Source organism: Lepidochelys kempii, chromosome 15, assembly GCF_965140285.1.
Source record: "Lepidochelys kempii isolate rLepKem1 chromosome 15, rLepKem1.hap1, whole genome shotgun sequence".
NCBI lineage: Eukaryota > Metazoa > Chordata > Testudines > Cheloniidae > Lepidochelys > Lepidochelys kempii.
In genome coordinates, this window is record NC_136394.1 from 27295367 (window position 1) to 27311794 (window position 16428).

The window sequence follows — 16428 nt, forward strand, 5'->3', positions numbered from 1 at the left end:
CCCGGGGCGTCGCCTTGGTTACCGAGGCGCTGGCGCGAGCGAGCGGGGCTCGCAGGAGCCGGGATGGCGGCAGTGGCGCTGAGGCTCGGGGTCCTCCTGCTGCTGCTGCCGCCGCCGCCGCCGCTCCCGGCCGTTAGGGGGATCTCGGGACAGAGCCGCTCCGCCAGCGCCACCGCGCAGCCCTCGGGCCCGCCCGCCCCCTCCGTTCGAGAGACTCCCCGCCGCCCCGCCGCCATTCCCACAGCTCCCGGGCCCGGCGTGGGCTCCTCCCCAGCCCCGGAGCCGCCGCCGCCGCCAGAGACCCCCGCTCCGCTCGCCGCCTCCCCTGCGGCTGCGGCCACTGCAGCGGCCCGGGCTGGGCCCGGGCCTGCCCCCGTCACAGACGGTGGGTACCGCCCGGCGAGCGGCTGGGGGAGCCGGGAACCGGCTGAGGAGGGGATGGACGGGGGAGGATCAGGCCAGGGGAGCAACGGGGCTGGGTCGGGATGGGGCGGAGGAGCTGTGGGGTCTGGCTCGGGAGGGGGCCTGGAGGCTCTGGCTGGGGCGGGGGGGATCTGGGGCGTCCCTGCTCCCAGCACTAGTCCAGCACCTGCAGCTTCTATCCCTACAATTCTCTGAAGTCCTGGGTGGCACTTCCAGCGGGATGCCATCAGGGCCTTTGGGTGACTCCTAGGAATCCTCGATGAAAGCATGGGCCTGCTGAGTGAATTTAGAATATCGATTTGTAAATGGTTTTTGCTTCTTAACTGCTCCCTTTGGTTCCTTCTCCCCCTCTGGCTTCATGCCTTCTTCCATGCCTGCCTATGACTTGGAACAATCGCTTGCTGGCCAGTTTGCCCTTTTATTCATCCTGGAAATCATCCCCGTGAAGCCTCACTTCTGTGGGGAAGGCGTAACTGAAAGTCTTCTTGCTAGCAAAGCCCCACATCACCTTTCTCTTCACTTTTGTGCCTTGCATCCTCCTTTTCAGAAGCACATTATAAATTCTCCAGGTCAGGGACCCTACCATTTTTGTGTTCTGTAAAGCCCTGTTTACATTTATGGTGCTGCATACTGAGTAAAAACACTTTCCTATAAGAAATTGGAAACATGCATTTTAGAGTTTGCTTTTCCCCGATACACGTAAGGGTTGTTTTGGTGGGGTTCAGGATTTCGGTAGACCAAAGGCTCTTTGAAAAAGTGGCTGTGTTTTGGTTTTGTGTTTGTACAGTGCTTAGCATGATGGGATTGAGGGCTGTTAGTAGGGCTCCGAGACACTACTACGTTACAAATAATTTTATGCTGAGAGAGACTCATCCTGACAATATCTTTCAACTGGTAGCTGTGTTTTGCATTTCACTCCTGATTTGTCTCTCTTGAAAGCTGCTGCTGACCCCACATCACTTGAGGAACTAAGAAGTTTGCCCACGTGTACTCCTTTCCAAATGTCAGGGGACTTAAAATCCCTCAAAATTGATCCCTGTTTTACATTTCCAATTCAGGATTTTGGTGCCAAATTCAGCTAATAGAACTTCAGAGAGACAGTGGGTAAGGTAATATCTTATTGGACAACTTCTGTTGGTGAGAGAGAGACTTTCAAGTGTCCAGAGAGCTCTTCAGGCATTAATGAGAGCATGTTGGACACTATCTAGGTGATCAGATAGCATCCAGTGGGCCATAGTGAAATTTAAAAGTTACAAATTGAAATTAAAAAAAGATATTATGAAAAAGTCATCTGTATCTTGACTGCCAGCTGTTGTCCCTCACTTACTGTTGTTCTAGGCCAGGGATCTCAAATCACCACGAGGGCCACATGAGGACTAGTACATTGGCCCAAGGGCCGCATCACTGAAACCTTTTTATACAACGATGCAAAAGTATAGTCAAAAATGAAAAAAAAAAATATCGCATGGTATTAAAAGTCAATGTATTAACTTTTTAAAAACTGTAATGCGAAGAGGGGTTTTAATAAACACCTGTAACTATTCCTTATGTGGTCAGTAACACTGATGATTATCTACACTAACAGTCTATCAACATAGCTGTAATGGCAGGAACTTTTTAAAGTAACTTCATACAAAATACGTTGCTACTTTTAACTACTCACAGCAAAGAATCATACATGCTGAACTTCATACCTCAGACTGCTTGTCTAGTCCATGAGGCCCTACCCCACCTCTTCCCTGCCTCCATTCCAACCCTTTCCCCAAAGTCCCTGCCCCAGCCCCGCCTCTTCTCCACCTCCTCCCCGCTCCCTCCTGGAAAGTCGTAAGTGCTGCCAAACAGTTGTTTGGCGGCCGGAAGTGCTGGGAGGCAGGCAGAGGAGAAGGGATGCGGTGTGCTTGGCGGGAGTGCACGGAGAGCTTGGCTACGGTGGAGTTGGCGCCTATGGCAGGCCTCAGGAAATAACTGGCCCATGTGTTTGAGACCCCTGTTCTAGCCTTTGGCCCTTGCAATCCATGGGTAAATACATCACTGATCCAAATTCCAGAGGCTTTGGAATCAAGATCTCTAGTGCCTCCCTCCAATCTATATTTCCTTACATAATAGCAAATGACAAAAATATAATGGTGAGCAGTGGCCAGGTTGCTAGCCCTGCTGAGTTGTATTCCTTGCTTTGCAACTGACTCTCTAGAGACTTGTTCAAGCCTTGGCTTTCCCTGCCTTTACAATTAGAATAGTAATGCTTGCTTACTTCACAGCAGGCCATAAGGCTTAAATGATTAAACGCCTTGAAATCCTGTTAAAGCTACTATGGATGTGCAAAGAATAACCATTTTACTACTAACAGAACTTGGCAATTTCATATTGTCAGTCAAATTCCCTCACTTCCAAAAGTGATATTCCAAAGAATGTTTTGGTTTTGTCTTAAGTGAAACAATTATGGGGATTAAAAGGAAAAGCAAATAAACTTACTGATAGGTGACAGGGTACACTACTCACCACAGATGGCACCCCCTTCTGAGGATTGCCTCTGCACAACTAACACCCCTTCCTGTGGTTGAACTCCACCATGCTCTTTTGCCAGCTGTGGCTCCTCTTTTGCTTAAGGAGCTGTTGCCTCCTCTTCATGACTCAGCCTTCCAGCCAGGTCAGTCAGCCTGTATCCCCCCAGGGTGCCAAAGTCCTTCTGCAGGACTGATCTCAGGCAGTCTTATCTAGCAGTGCCCTGATTGTGCCATTTCCCTAGTGGCCAGTAGGGGAACCTAGGTCTGCCCACTACTCCAGGTTACAGTCCAGAGACCCTATACCTGCAAACTGTAGGCCCCTTTCACTCAGATGCTGTTGCTCTTTCCTACATCCTCTGGTCCTCCCCCCTCACAGGGAGTAACTGCAGATTGTAGCACCCTATAGTCTCAAACTCACCTCTCTACTCTCAGGGAATGACTACAGCCAGACTCTCTGTTGCCAGCATCTTGGCTTTATAAGCCCAGCCCAGTTCCTCTCCAAGCTGGACTTCATCAGCAAATTAGGCCTTAGCGTGCCCTGGCTTTCCTCCAGGGGCAGTCTATAGGGGGTTAATTGAAACTAGAAAAAATTTTAAGATAAAGCTGCAAAGATTATATGGAAACAGGAGGAAAGAAAGAAAGAAAGTTCACGTCTTTAAAAAAATCAACTCATATTGAAACATCAGGAAAATATATTACCTGTACATGGAGCATGTGTTGTCCTTGCAATTGTGTGGGAGTTATAACAAAATGTTTTATATTTGTGTTAGAATCTAAACAAATAGATCAACATTTATTAATATGACTTTTTCTATATCAGTATTGGGTAGTGATCATATTTTTTGACATCTTCAAAATTCCTGTTTATTTCACTACGAGTTTTGGATTCCTAACGAATGCAGAATCAGGTCTCTAGTATGCCCTTGATATTGTTAATTGCTCATCATATGGTCACTTCTTGAGAAAATGTGTATCTTAAATAATAATTCATGGTTTTAAAAACGATACCTTAGGATTTAGATATAAACATTTAACTGCAGTTAAAGAAGGACACTGTGAAAACAAAAAATATAAAGAATGTTTTGTTAGGCATTAAAATTCATTCCTAATTTTATTTTAAATCTTCTTCTCTCCAGTTGCTACATTGTGTGTTTGTGACCTCTCGGTGGCACAGTGTGATGTAAATTGCTGCTGTGACCCAGACTGCAGTGCTGCAGATTTCAGTCTCTTTACTACATGTTCAGTTCACATTGTCACGTAAGTTCATAAATAACTTCTTTTTTTCAGCTCGACGATGCAGAGTCCCATCATATTCTCATTGAATTCAATGGATACAGGCTAGGGTCTGCACTGTGGGCTTGTTTTCCCACAGAACCTCCTTGCTGTGTGACAGGGCACTGCATTCACCCACCATCCAGTCCTCAGCACCTAGGCAGTCATCAGCACAGCTCTACTGGACCTGGGAGACTCAGGCCTTCATCTGAATCCCATGGGAGTCTTCCCTTTCTGGGACTGTCATAAACAAACTAATGAAAGACAGCAGCAGGCCTGCCTTCAAACAAGGGACCTCCAGCAGTCTGTATAAGGGTTCAAAGCCCTCAGGTAAATCACTGACAGGAGCTTTGAAGTAGACATTCAGGGTATGCCCAGTTCTGCTTAGACTGGCTGTGGTCATGGAGGAGTCTTTGTCCTCATTTACACTTCTCCCCGAACTGGGCTGGGCTTCCCTCTTTTTAAAGCTCTTCATCCAGGCCTGAAATGCCTCACAGATGTGGTGGAGCAGGGAGGCTTCAGTTTAGTCCTGCTTTTTAACCCCTTCCTGTCCAATGGGGGGTTTGTATACCTCCGTCACAGTCTGGAATTAGTTTTAGTGATATCTCTTTACAGCTGAAGAGAAGTCCCAAGGGAGGCTGATAATGGTCTCTTGTTGGGACATGTGTCTGTTTGCACTGAACTGTTTCTAGAGTAAAAAAGGGAGCTGTAGGTTTGTAAAAGATCACTTTTGAGTGGGATGTGAATATTTAAGGCTATGGAGCTGAGCCTCTAATTGTTCTGATGTCAAGAATTGAGTGCTGGCACTATTCTTATTAATACTTCAGGAATGACTTCAGCCTACATCTTGACACGGAGATACAAAGGTAATTTAGTATCCATTATAGCACTGGGTGGCTATTTGGAACAGATGTTTGAACTTCTACATTAATTTCACTGTGCTATGCCTTGGATTGTAATCTCATCAGACCTGTCAAACTAAGCAAGGTCATGTCTGTCTGTTGCTCGGATAGGAGATGTTGAAGGAAAATGCAGGTTTTGCAGGGAGTGATGTAGGTTACACCTTTCCCTCGATGTCAATACTGACTCAATGCCTTATCGTGACATTAAGGGCATTGTTTTTGCAGGTGCCATCTTTAAGAGAAAGAGTAAAACATTTGCAGCTTCCTATCAATACAATTTAGAAGCTGGAAATTAGGAGCATTAGCACCTGGTAAGCTGGTGGTTCTCTCCATGGACCACCAATAGTCCATCAGTGTTAGTTTGGGAACGCTTTGCTGTAAGAAGTCCTAGTCCTAGGAACGTGATAGCATCATGGCCATCATTAGATAATGTGAGCTTTCCTCTGATCTCTCTTTTAGGAGCAAGCATAGAATCTCTTCATCTCATTGGCAATTTTTGCCTTTCTAAAGTAACATAGTAAAATATTAAAATATAACATGATAGTAATATAATGCTGGCTTATTGTTTGTCTTTTGTTGCTGTTTACAACCTATTTCAGTATGTAGCTTTGCACTGGTATCAGCCTCTCAAACAGGAGTTAAGAAAGCTCATTTTAGAGTCTGAATTTAAAATAGCTCAATGTGACTTCTCAGAACAATAAGCATAGCTCTTCAACCCACTTCCTGCATAAATTAGCCCAATCTGAATAACTGAGTTTATTCTCAGTGCTTTGAACTTTGAATCATTCAGCCACCTGGGACTGCTATTTCTTTGTTCTTGCCACAATGCATATTGCCACCCATTTATAGGTATTTTATATATATATCGGAAAGGTGTAATCAAAGCCTTTTTGAATGACAGTTGAATCCTCTGCTATGAATATTTTATTCTTGTCAACTAGAAATGCGTAAAGTCAAGCTGTACTTTTTTTCTCAAGCTATCTTTTGTGACATGTCAAGGGATTGTCAATGGCCACAAGTTTTACATCTCACTTTTACATCTGATTTTAAAGATGGTAACTTTCATGTAAGCAACTGCTGTAGTTGCTACAGGGGTGTTATAATTATGAATAGGAGGGGAGGTGGTTTGTGGAATCCTGAGGGAGCAGGAATATAATCCATGATGTGGGCCTGTTAAGATGTGGTTCACCTTATGAAATAGTTTACAACACTCTACCTAATGGGTCATGTCTAACTAGCATAACTTAAAGGAGAAATGTAGTGTTCAGGATTATATAAATTCCATATATGCCATTTCTTTTAATTTTGATAATGTTCTTTTACTGCTTTTGACCACTCTGCAGTATCCACTCTCTCTAGCATATGAGGAATCACTGTCTCATATTCAAGTCCCAATGTAGGGGGGATTAGTACTCTTCAGAGTGTGACATTTACCATCCACTGAGGTCTTATTGGAAAACCCCACTCACTATTGACCATACCCACTGCAATACCAAATTCTCTTGTTGATCTTCATTGAGGATGCTGGTAACACATTGTACCTATCCTAAAGTGACTCAGTATTTCCCCTCCTTGATGTTTCTCATTCCATCCTTTGTCTCCTATGTGTTGTGAGCAGTTCATTATATTCTTTTTATGAAGATGAGTGATATGATTCTGCTGCTATCTCAAGGAAAATGCACCTCATTTTCCCCTGATCCTCTTGCAGCCTTCTCTATGTTCAACCTCATTCCGACCCATCCCCTACCTTCTCTCTGGTATGAATAAAAGCATTTTCTGAATGTCCAGTCTTTAACATATATGCCATTGTGGTATCTGAAGCCAATTGGATCCCATCTGAGTTGTCATCTTTTATATCATTGTTATCAAATGCTGTCCTACTTTGAACAGTGGCTATTATCACATCCCTCTGTTTTGAAATCTGTGAATGAAAGATATTGGAGAATGGCTAATTGTTGTTGTTTTTTCCTGGGATAAACAGTATAAAATGTTAAACCTTGTAAGGGTGCATAAATGATCTTCAAATCTTTACTGTAGTTATCCATCTCCACTGTTGCCTTCCTTCTGTTATAACAATACATGCATATAAAGATTTTAAAATAACATTGTCAAAATTGACTTTGTTGGATCTGTATATTTGTTTGCAGAGGTGACAGCCAGCTTTGCACTCAGGAAACAGCTATATATTCAATCAATGTTGCAGCACATCCACCTGAAAGGATATTTAAATTAGTTGATCAGAACAATCCAAGTATTTTCTGCATTCACGCTACAAACTGTAAGTAGATCTGTAACTCATGCTGAGCAGTGCAATGTTGTCATCTTCAAAACTTTTTGGATGACAAAAATAAAGACTAAAACTGCAAGTAACCAAACTTGCAAGAAGACTGGTTATCCTGTATGGTGATGGTCTGGTGCCATACTCCTTGCCCTGACAAAACACTAACAGTTTTATCAAAGGAGTTTTGCCCCCATACAGAGCCTCTCTATAGAGAGAATGGGATTGGGATCTAATTAGGGCTGGTTGAAGATTTCTATCAAAACTTTTTTCAGTGGGAAATTGGGCTTTTGACTAAATGAAGATTATTGCAGAAAATGTTTGCTTTTCTCAAATGTTAAATTTTTCATCAGAAAACTAAAAATGTTTAAATTTTTAGATGAAAAGTCAATATTTTCTGCAGGGGGAACTAATTCTAACTAGCTCCAGTTGTGACTGTGCAACTGGTGAAATTTTTTCCAAATCTTCTGATGTCAGTTTTGTGGGGGCTTTCACATAAGTGAAATAGAGTTCATGCTGTAATTTTTTCATCTCACCATGACTGTGAAATAGTAATTTAAGCACTATCCATTAATTGGTATGTCTTGGTATCTGAATGTATGATCAAATCAGAGACTTTGGTCTAAAAGGTCCCAAATTTAGGAAAGCATTTTATCCTGTGCTTAATTTTAAGCACATGTTTAAGTGCTTTTTTGAATCAGGGCCAAATTACAGATACCAGCTAATACCTCCTAGAAAACTTTGAGAAATATTCATCTTATTCTGGTATTTTCCTTCCCATTTTTAAATTCTAAGGGTATGTTCCTGTCTCCACAATGGAAATGTTTGTTACTAAACACAATTTTTATAACTTAAAACTTTCTCACTTATAAAATATTTTTTCACAGATAAACAAGCACTGTCCTTTATTCCTCCTGAAATGCCTACTTCACAAAATTTTGATAGTTTGCTTAAACAGTTTGAAGGTGTTACCTTCAGTGCTGAATCTGATGTTCTCTTGAATACTGAATTAGATGCTCAGAATTTCTCTGATACAAATGAAACTGCTAGATATGAGGTAAAAATAATCTGATTCTTTTTATATTTGCAGTATTTTAAATGTACTTTCTTTTATCATAAAACACTTTCTCGCTAATGAATCTTTCCATATATAATTGAATAAACATTGTTTGCATCACCTTAAAGTTACTTTTCTGAAAAATACAGACTTCATTATAGTCCTTCATTAAATATAAAAATTTCAGAGCAAAAGACTAAAGTGCAGCATTTAGCTTTAGTCTTCTACAAAATCAAAGTGAATTTTTAACATCTGGGAAACATGTGCAGCTTCCTTATGCTACTTTTGCTATTGTTGGCAAGAAAAAAAAAAGAGCAAGATGCCATTAAAATCTAGCCAGTAGGGTTTATCTAGTCAGTTGTCAGTGCAAATTTCTAAAATATGGACTTTGTAGTCTTTGAGAAGATTTGTTTTATTTTTATAAGAGCAGATAAGCTGGAGAATTTCCAGTGATTGTAGCAGATCTTTAATTTAGCAGTCAGTTTACAATGGTAACATGATCTTGACTTGAGATATTGGTGGGTGGAGAAGTTTGGTTTATTGGGAGCCATGGTAGAAGCAAACAAAATGTTAATAGTTCTGGTTAAATTTGTTGTATATTTTATGAATCTTTCTGTGTACTGAAAATCTACAAGCTTGGGTTTGCCCCTTTATTTGGCAGTATGGTGTTCCTATCCAGACGGCTGATGCATTTCTGAGATTGCCTGCTCCCCTTGTCTCCTCTCAGTGCTCCGATGCTAATCCTGCAGGTTGGCAAATGCATTCTAATTCCTGTTTATCCTCTCTTTAGTGTGTGCTTTTGTTATCCTGCCACGCCAATTTACAGATGATTCATATGAACTAGCACACTTACCTGTTCAACCCTGGGTAAAGTTTCATTTATAAAAATGGTACTTAGCTTTTTTAATTCCTTTTGGTCATAAACAAGAAATTGTGTTCCATGTAGACTGAGCCATTCAGAGTCACAAATATAAATCACTGAGTCCCATTAATAGGTTGCTTTTCTGTTTTTGAAACTGAGCCCCTGTGGCCTTATAGATGCAATAGAATTAGTGTGAGGGTGATGATGCAAAGTGGGATGGGGTTACATGAAACAAGGCCCAATCCTGCATACCTTGGAGGGAGTCCCCACTGAAGCCAAGGAAGTTCCTCACATGAGTAAGCTCTGTTTGCCTGAGTAAGAGTTGTAGGATTGGGTCCTGAACTTTCATACCAACAATATCCTAAAATGCTTCAGAGATAAATACAGATGGTATATGTTACAGAAAATACTAGATGGGAAATAAAAGTATTGGCATAAGGTAGATAATGGGGAAAGAGAAACTCAGAAATCCCTAGTTAAAGGAAGAATGATGAGCTTATGAGAGCTGTAAATGCAAACATAAGTCTAATGGTAGATTTTTTTTTGTAAATTTCTATTTTTAGGAAATAACGTTTAGTAAGAATGTGACCATGTCCTTAATGAGCATACATGCACATAACTAATGATCTATGATAAAATCATGAAAATCCTCTTTATGTGAAAAAGTGTGGCTCTCTTTTCTGTCTCTAAACAAAAGTAAAAATGCCAAAGAAATGGAAAATAAATTCCCTATTTTTTTTCCCTCCATGACAGTTAGTTTTAATGAAAAGGTAAACTCTTAGTTTTGAATTTAACCTTAAACATGAGGATTTTCACTACAAAAGTGATAAACCTTTTTAGCTACAGTTGTACCAAAGGCTGCATAATAGGCACTGATTCTAAGGCCCTGTCTACACTGGCAAGTTTGTGCGCAGTGTGGAGATGTTAATAGACAATCTTTTAATTGACAGCTGTCTAAGCATTACTTCCCATTCACTTTCTGTGTTGCATTTACTTGAGATTTTTGTCTTTTGCTTTTCATAATTGTGTTTTCTTTAGTTCTCTCAGTAATACTTTTTTACAGGTTTTCTAGTAAACCAGGCTGTGAAATGCAGTAGAATGATAAATGTGGGAAATTGTAACACCACTCAAGCACTTAGTATGCTGTTTTACACCAACTCCAGCATTTTAGCAGTAAGTAGGGTTTTGAAACACAGCTGCTGACTGACAGTTGGTATTTATTTCCTATCTCCCTCTTCACATCTTTAGAATTACGTAATTTCCATTTCCTAAGGGAAGTGGGATGATGACTGTTTACTTTATATAGGAGTTTAAATGGGATTTGGAAAAAATCTTCATAACCATATACCTTGTAGAAATAGCCATTCCCTCCCACCCCCCTTTCAAGCTCAGAAAAGAAAAGCACTTGTTTGTTGGGGGCTTAGATAACCAAAAGACAGCCTGGAAGATGTGAGTTTGTGTATGATTCTAGGATTGCTGTTGCTGAGATAGTGGGCTTAATTGTAGAGGCATGGGTTTCCACTTTCGATGTGCATGCCTAGGCCTTCATAAAGAGCCTATTGCCAAGAGTCTAGATCCTCAAAAGTATTTAGGCTCCTAACTTGATTTCACTGGAAGTTAGGAGCCTACATACCTTTGGGGGTCTGGGCTAGAGTGCCTAAGATGGCAATGGCCAGGGTTTTGGTAGAGTGAGATTAATTTTCTTCTTTGTGTGTGTGGATCCCACTGTAGGTACGCATGCACTTCATGGGCCCAGATAGGATGTTTTTGAATAGCAGTGTCTGGGGCCATACCTGTGCCCTCTGCCTCCTCATGCTCCCGTAAAAGGCAGGTTGGCCATAACTATCCCTCACTTCCCCTTTTTACTGGAGCAAGACAGAGCCCTGCTGCTGTCTAACCCACTATTGTTCTAGTTTAAAACTTACTTTTTCAGCAATAAATCTTTTTCCTATTCTTCTCTTCTTAGTTATTCTCCAAAAACGGGGAAAAGGAGACATTTTGACAATCATTGGGCCTTGGACTTAGCCACGGTTGCACAAATGACACATGGGCATTCATTATTATTCTCAGCCAGTGAAATCTCCATCAGTTTTGCTCAGTTTACTAAGACCAACTTCATTGTCTTGACAGCACTGCAAACAAACCCAGGACCTAAACATTCCTGATTCTGCTTTGCGTGCCTCTGCCAACAAAAAACAAGTTTTAGTTGGTGATTTAATGCAGAATGCAAGAATCCATCTTGGAGCTTGTGGAGCTCTACAGAATTATTGCAGCATAAACTCTTGTCAATAAGCTAAGCAGCATGACATACAAAGAACTGTTATGTAAAGTAGAGGTGCCATTTCTGAAGCCGTTTTTTTGATACAACTAAACTTTCATAGTATATCCTGCTCACTTTATCTTCAGAGTCTGTGTTGCAAAAAGGCAGGCAAGACTGGAAATAGTAAGAGCAGACACCAAGTTTTGGTAACCTTTTAAGGAAATCTTAGATCCACCTATTCCTTGCTGATTTTATTATTATTATTATTAATTGTTTGTGGGAGTTTAGCCAAAGTTAAGGCCTGATGCAAAATCCATTGAAATCTAGGAAGTTTTCCACTGATTTCAACAGGCACTGGATCAGACCATAAGGACTACACAATTTTGCTCTTAAATCATGAGGAGTAGCTAACACTTTGACACTGAGGATAATATATGGTATTTCTATTTACTTCCCTGATGTGAAAGCCATTGTCATATTAGATAATTGTTGGTAGAGGAGAAGGAAATAGACAAAGCAATTAAGTCTTAACCACTTACCTTTTTATTTATTTGCTATTTTTTGCTAATGATTTAGCTGTTGTTTGAAATAGCTTGTTTTTGTTCCCTCCCCTAGGTACCAAAGTCAAGTCAGCTGGTAAGTAACATTATTTCTTAGATGAGACACACTTGGGATGAAATCCTGGCTCCACTGATGTCAATGGAAGTTTTATCATTGCCTTCAGCAGGGCCAAGATTTCACTCTTGCTGTTTAATCCAAGCAAAATATGCAGTTTAAGCCAGTTAGCCTATCTTCTGTCAGCAATGGTACAGTTAACAAGTGAAAGGGTGCTCAAGAGCTTGGAGCTTCTCTCTGAGATGATTTATTAATTCTGGTGATTGAATCCCCACCCAAGTATAATTATAGACTCTAGGTTAGCTCATAGTTGCTATTAAACATGGAACATCTGACTGGTGTTCAGCAATTCATGTAACAAGACCATTGTTCTGTCCCTCTGGAACAGAAACCTCAGGCTAGCGCTTGAGGATTTTAGAGCATGCCCTTCGAGGGTGCAGACAAATGCTTGTAGCTTCCTGTCTCTAGGAAGCAAACTACTACTTTCCAGGAAGCCGCTGTTCTAAGACTTCCGAATGATAACAGTTGGAGTTCTTTTAAACAGGAAAAAGTATAAGTCATCCAGGCAGGATGATAGTGTGTGCCTTACAGTTCAGTTATACCCAGTATTCAGAAATGACACTTGTTTATGTTTCAGGTTAATGTTACTGTCCAGGCCATAACTGTCCAGTCTCTGAGTGGAACACGTACTCTGCTTAACAGTAGTGATGTCCTTTTGCTCCCCAAGAATTTGGATAATCAAGTGTGCATAAATGTAGTTCTTGGGGTAGGTACACAAATTGTTTTTCCTCTTTGTACTAAATTAAAGGCATGTATGTATTAGATCACTCCTACTTCTCAAACTATTGGAAATCATGACACTTTCAGCTAACATGTGGTGAAGAGAAACTTGATCTTTGGGACAACAGAGCCTTACAACATACAGCATGGTATCCTACAGCTGGATTGGAAATGCACACTAATGCAAAATGGAGCTGTGGGATAAAATCCATCTCTTATTACTTAAGATTTACTATTTGTGTGTGGCAGTTTACATAGACAAGATACAGTCTCCAGGAGCTTAGAATCTAAGATGAGTCTGAGACAGGATGCTTGGGAGAAGAAGGAATACACAAAATAAGATTAAATTGCTGGTTGGGTTGGTACAACGCAAGTTAGTTTATTTCTTTACCTTTTTTGAAAATAACAAAACTTGAGGGTTGGTATAGGACAGTGAGGTAGAAGAGAAGTCAGTTTTGAAGAAACTGAGATGCATTAAATCATTCCTATTCACCAATAACTAATGTATTGATTTTTGTTACATTTGTATCCTTTATCTCCTACATCTATTGATAGGGATACTGATCTCTCTTTGCAAGTATTACATTTTTCTCTTAGGCTAGACCACAACTACTTCCTTGAATGTCACTTCTGTAGTCAGTAGATGAATGGGAAGATAAGTAGGCACTCTCTTTCCTTTCCCCAAAGTTCCTTCCTGATGAGGAGAAAAGCCAGAATATAAAGGTTATTTTTTCCCCAGACTCCATCAGTCCTTACCCATTAACATTTTATAAAACCATATGCAGGTATGTCTGACTTCTAATATGTGGCCACTGTAGAATGATCAGACATGTACTGATTTAGTGATTCAAATCCTGCCTCTACAGTTACATGACTTTACATGGTATTGCAAATGAGAAGGTGCATGTTTCTAGATGGTGGTGATCTTCCAGCACATTTATCCCTAAAGAATGGGAGAAGTGTGGAAAAATTCCGTAGATAGTCTGGTTTTTAGCTCATTTTTTACATGTTCTAATTAATATGGAAAACTCTGTTTTCAGGTGAGTTATTCTATTACGTACACGAATGCAGGAGAAATAACAGATGCAGCTGTTTCTTTTGTCCTGGGGACAATTAACACTAAAATGCTTCCAATACAGCAAAGCTTTGAAATCACTTTTACTCAGGTAACGTCTAAAGATATTATAGATGACTTACTGAAAGATAATTTAATAACCAACCTTATTAAACTTCCCTCCGAACTAATTACCAGTAAAGTAGAACACAACTTACACTGGATGCATGAGCCAGGCAGAATTTCAGAGCTGTGTGTTCACATCCTCCAAATGCTTTGGTGGTTTTCCTTTTGAAGGCTCATCAGGTGACTGTACACCTGTCTGTAATCAAGGCAAAGTGTTGCTCTGATTTCAGTAAACCCTCTTATAGTCCTAGGCAGAAGTCTTGTATGAACTGATATTTCAAACTACTCAAGACAGTTTATCCTAAATGAATTGACTGTCTCTGTCTTCCAAACATTTAAGTAAAATATAAGAACTGATGTTGTGTAATTTGTGTTGCAGCTAAACACAAAGCCAGTCCCTCTTAGTGGAAATCCCGGTTATGGTATTGGATTGCCTCTGAGGGCAGGATTTAGACCTACCGGATATCCTTTTCACATCTAAATGTGGCTTATAGCAGTTTTGAAAAAGCTTCTTGCCTAGGGCAAGTACTTTAGATCAATGAATGAAATATAAGCATATAGACCATCTGCATGGTAAAAGGTGGGCAAGTAGATTTTGTGCCTGGGTTGATACATCTTCATGATGATTTGCCAAGGATGGTTTATAGCATTATCTTTTCCCAAAGGTATGCATTCCTGCTAGCTCATATTTCAGAAATATCTACTGGCTCAATTCCTGTACCACTATAATCAGCGGGAGATTTGCCATTGACTTCCAAGGAAACAGGATCAGGCTCTAATTATGTACTCTAGTAATGTTTCTAAACTACCTACAGAGTATCTTATATCATTGTAGCATTTTCACTTGCATTTTGAGGATTTTACTAAGGATTCCTATTTCATAACACAGTCTGAATATTTAATATTTTGCCTTAACTCTCTGCTATTATATCTGGCATTATTCAGAGCACTAATACACATGGTCAACTTACTGTTTTGCAAAGCTCATCTAACCAGGACTGTCTTGCTGTAGAAGGAGTCAGAACCCCAGTATTATTTGGTTATAATATGATATCTGGTTGTAAACTAAGGTAAGAGGGTAACTTTCCATTGAGCATTCATCAGTCTATTCTCAAGATATAATCCACTAGTAATGGTTCCATTTACCTGATTAGAAAATCTTTAGGTGCTAGAACTTTTGTACAATAGTGGAGGTGGGTGTTGAGTACTTAGTTTTTTAAAAGTAATTTAACGGAATTGTCTTGAAATAGCTGTGTGTGTGTATATATATTATTACCAGCTATAGTCAGAAGAATAGAGCACTGTATGAGAGCAAGGGGAAATTATTGCTATGCTAACCTACAAGATTTCACTTAAATTGATCTTTTCTTTTCTGAAAGAATCACTGCAAGTACAGAATGTCAGCTCTTGGCCAATATCATCTTGAATGTACTGAAAGGACAAAATTTTCCAGAATACGTAGCTTCATTTGGAAATTCTCAGGCTCAAGATGTATTGGACTGGGTGCCAATCACTCACATCCAATCTTCAGAACAGGTGAAAATAACTAATTTTTCTTTTAAGAACATGCACACTTGAGTCCTCAGCTGCTGTAAGTGGGCACTGAAGTCCACAGTAAAGTCAATGAAGCCACAGTGATTTACATCAGGTGAGGACCCAAGTGCTTTTATGCGTGCATGAATAGTGTACCAGAGCACAGGGATAGCAGCATTGTCTATTGAGGGGGACTATAGAGTTACTCTGGTAATTTACAAAACTCCTACATTGAGCTGTTGGGTAGTGTGCATGTTTAATAAAATGAATGAAGCATCAATCAATATAAGCTAATTTGTAATGTTTTCAGGGTCTGTGCCAAATCCCAGTATCATTTGAAATAGAAGTGAAGTGGACTAAATATGGATCTTTGATGAACCCACAAGCTAAAATCGTGAACGTCTCAGCAACGGTCATTAGTACCATACTGGCCCAGGTATGTGGTTAATTTGCTTGCTTTAAGAGTGGAAGAATGTGTTTTATTTAGAATACTAGAGGTGGCGGTTTATTATACATTACCTATGAGTTGTACATGACAGAGGCCTTGTTATATAAACATTGTTGCTCTTATGTTTCCCTTAGGGCAGGTCTTCACTGGCAACGTTAAAGCGTTGCTGCAGCAGTGCTTTAACGTGGCTTGTGTAGTTGCCGCAGAGCGCGGGGAGAGAGCCCTTAGTCTGTCAGAAAGAGATCAAGATAAAACTTTGTTAGAATGTAGTGTATCTATCAGTTTTCACTGCAATTCAAACAAGTGTGGACTCC

At 40.4% G+C, this 16428-nt stretch overlaps 1 protein-coding gene across 6 annotated transcripts in view; it reads left to right on the top strand.

Annotated features, from left to right (window-relative positions):
- Window positions 1-16428, top strand: part of TCTN1 (tectonic family member 1) — a 22391-nt gene continuing 5963 nt past the window's right edge. For 2 of the 6 annotated variants that reach the window (XM_073312758.2, XM_073312757.2), the window contains exons 1-13: window positions 1-385; window positions 4064-4184; window positions 7249-7379; window positions 8267-8436; window positions 9098-9185; window positions 10362-10471; window positions 12174-12194; window positions 12811-12939; window positions 13994-14119; window positions 14513-14595; window positions 15063-15203; window positions 15513-15669; window positions 15977-16102. In XM_073312758.2, the coding sequence (XP_073168859.2) occupies window positions 64-385; window positions 4064-4184; window positions 7249-7379; window positions 8267-8436; window positions 9098-9185; window positions 10362-10471; window positions 12174-12194; window positions 12811-12939; window positions 13994-14119; window positions 14513-14595; window positions 15063-15203; window positions 15513-15669; window positions 15977-16102 (1725 nt within the window). In that variant the 5' untranslated portion in view covers window positions 1-63. Of the gene's footprint in view, window positions 386-4063; window positions 4185-4214; window positions 4530-7248; window positions 7380-8266; window positions 8437-9097; window positions 9186-10361; window positions 10472-12173; window positions 12195-12810; window positions 12940-13993; window positions 14120-14512; window positions 14596-15062; window positions 15204-15512; window positions 15670-15976; window positions 16103-16428 lie in introns of all 6 variants that reach the window. The other 4 variants (XM_073312762.1, XM_073312759.2, XM_073312760.2 and 1 more) reach the window with 4 other exon arrangements.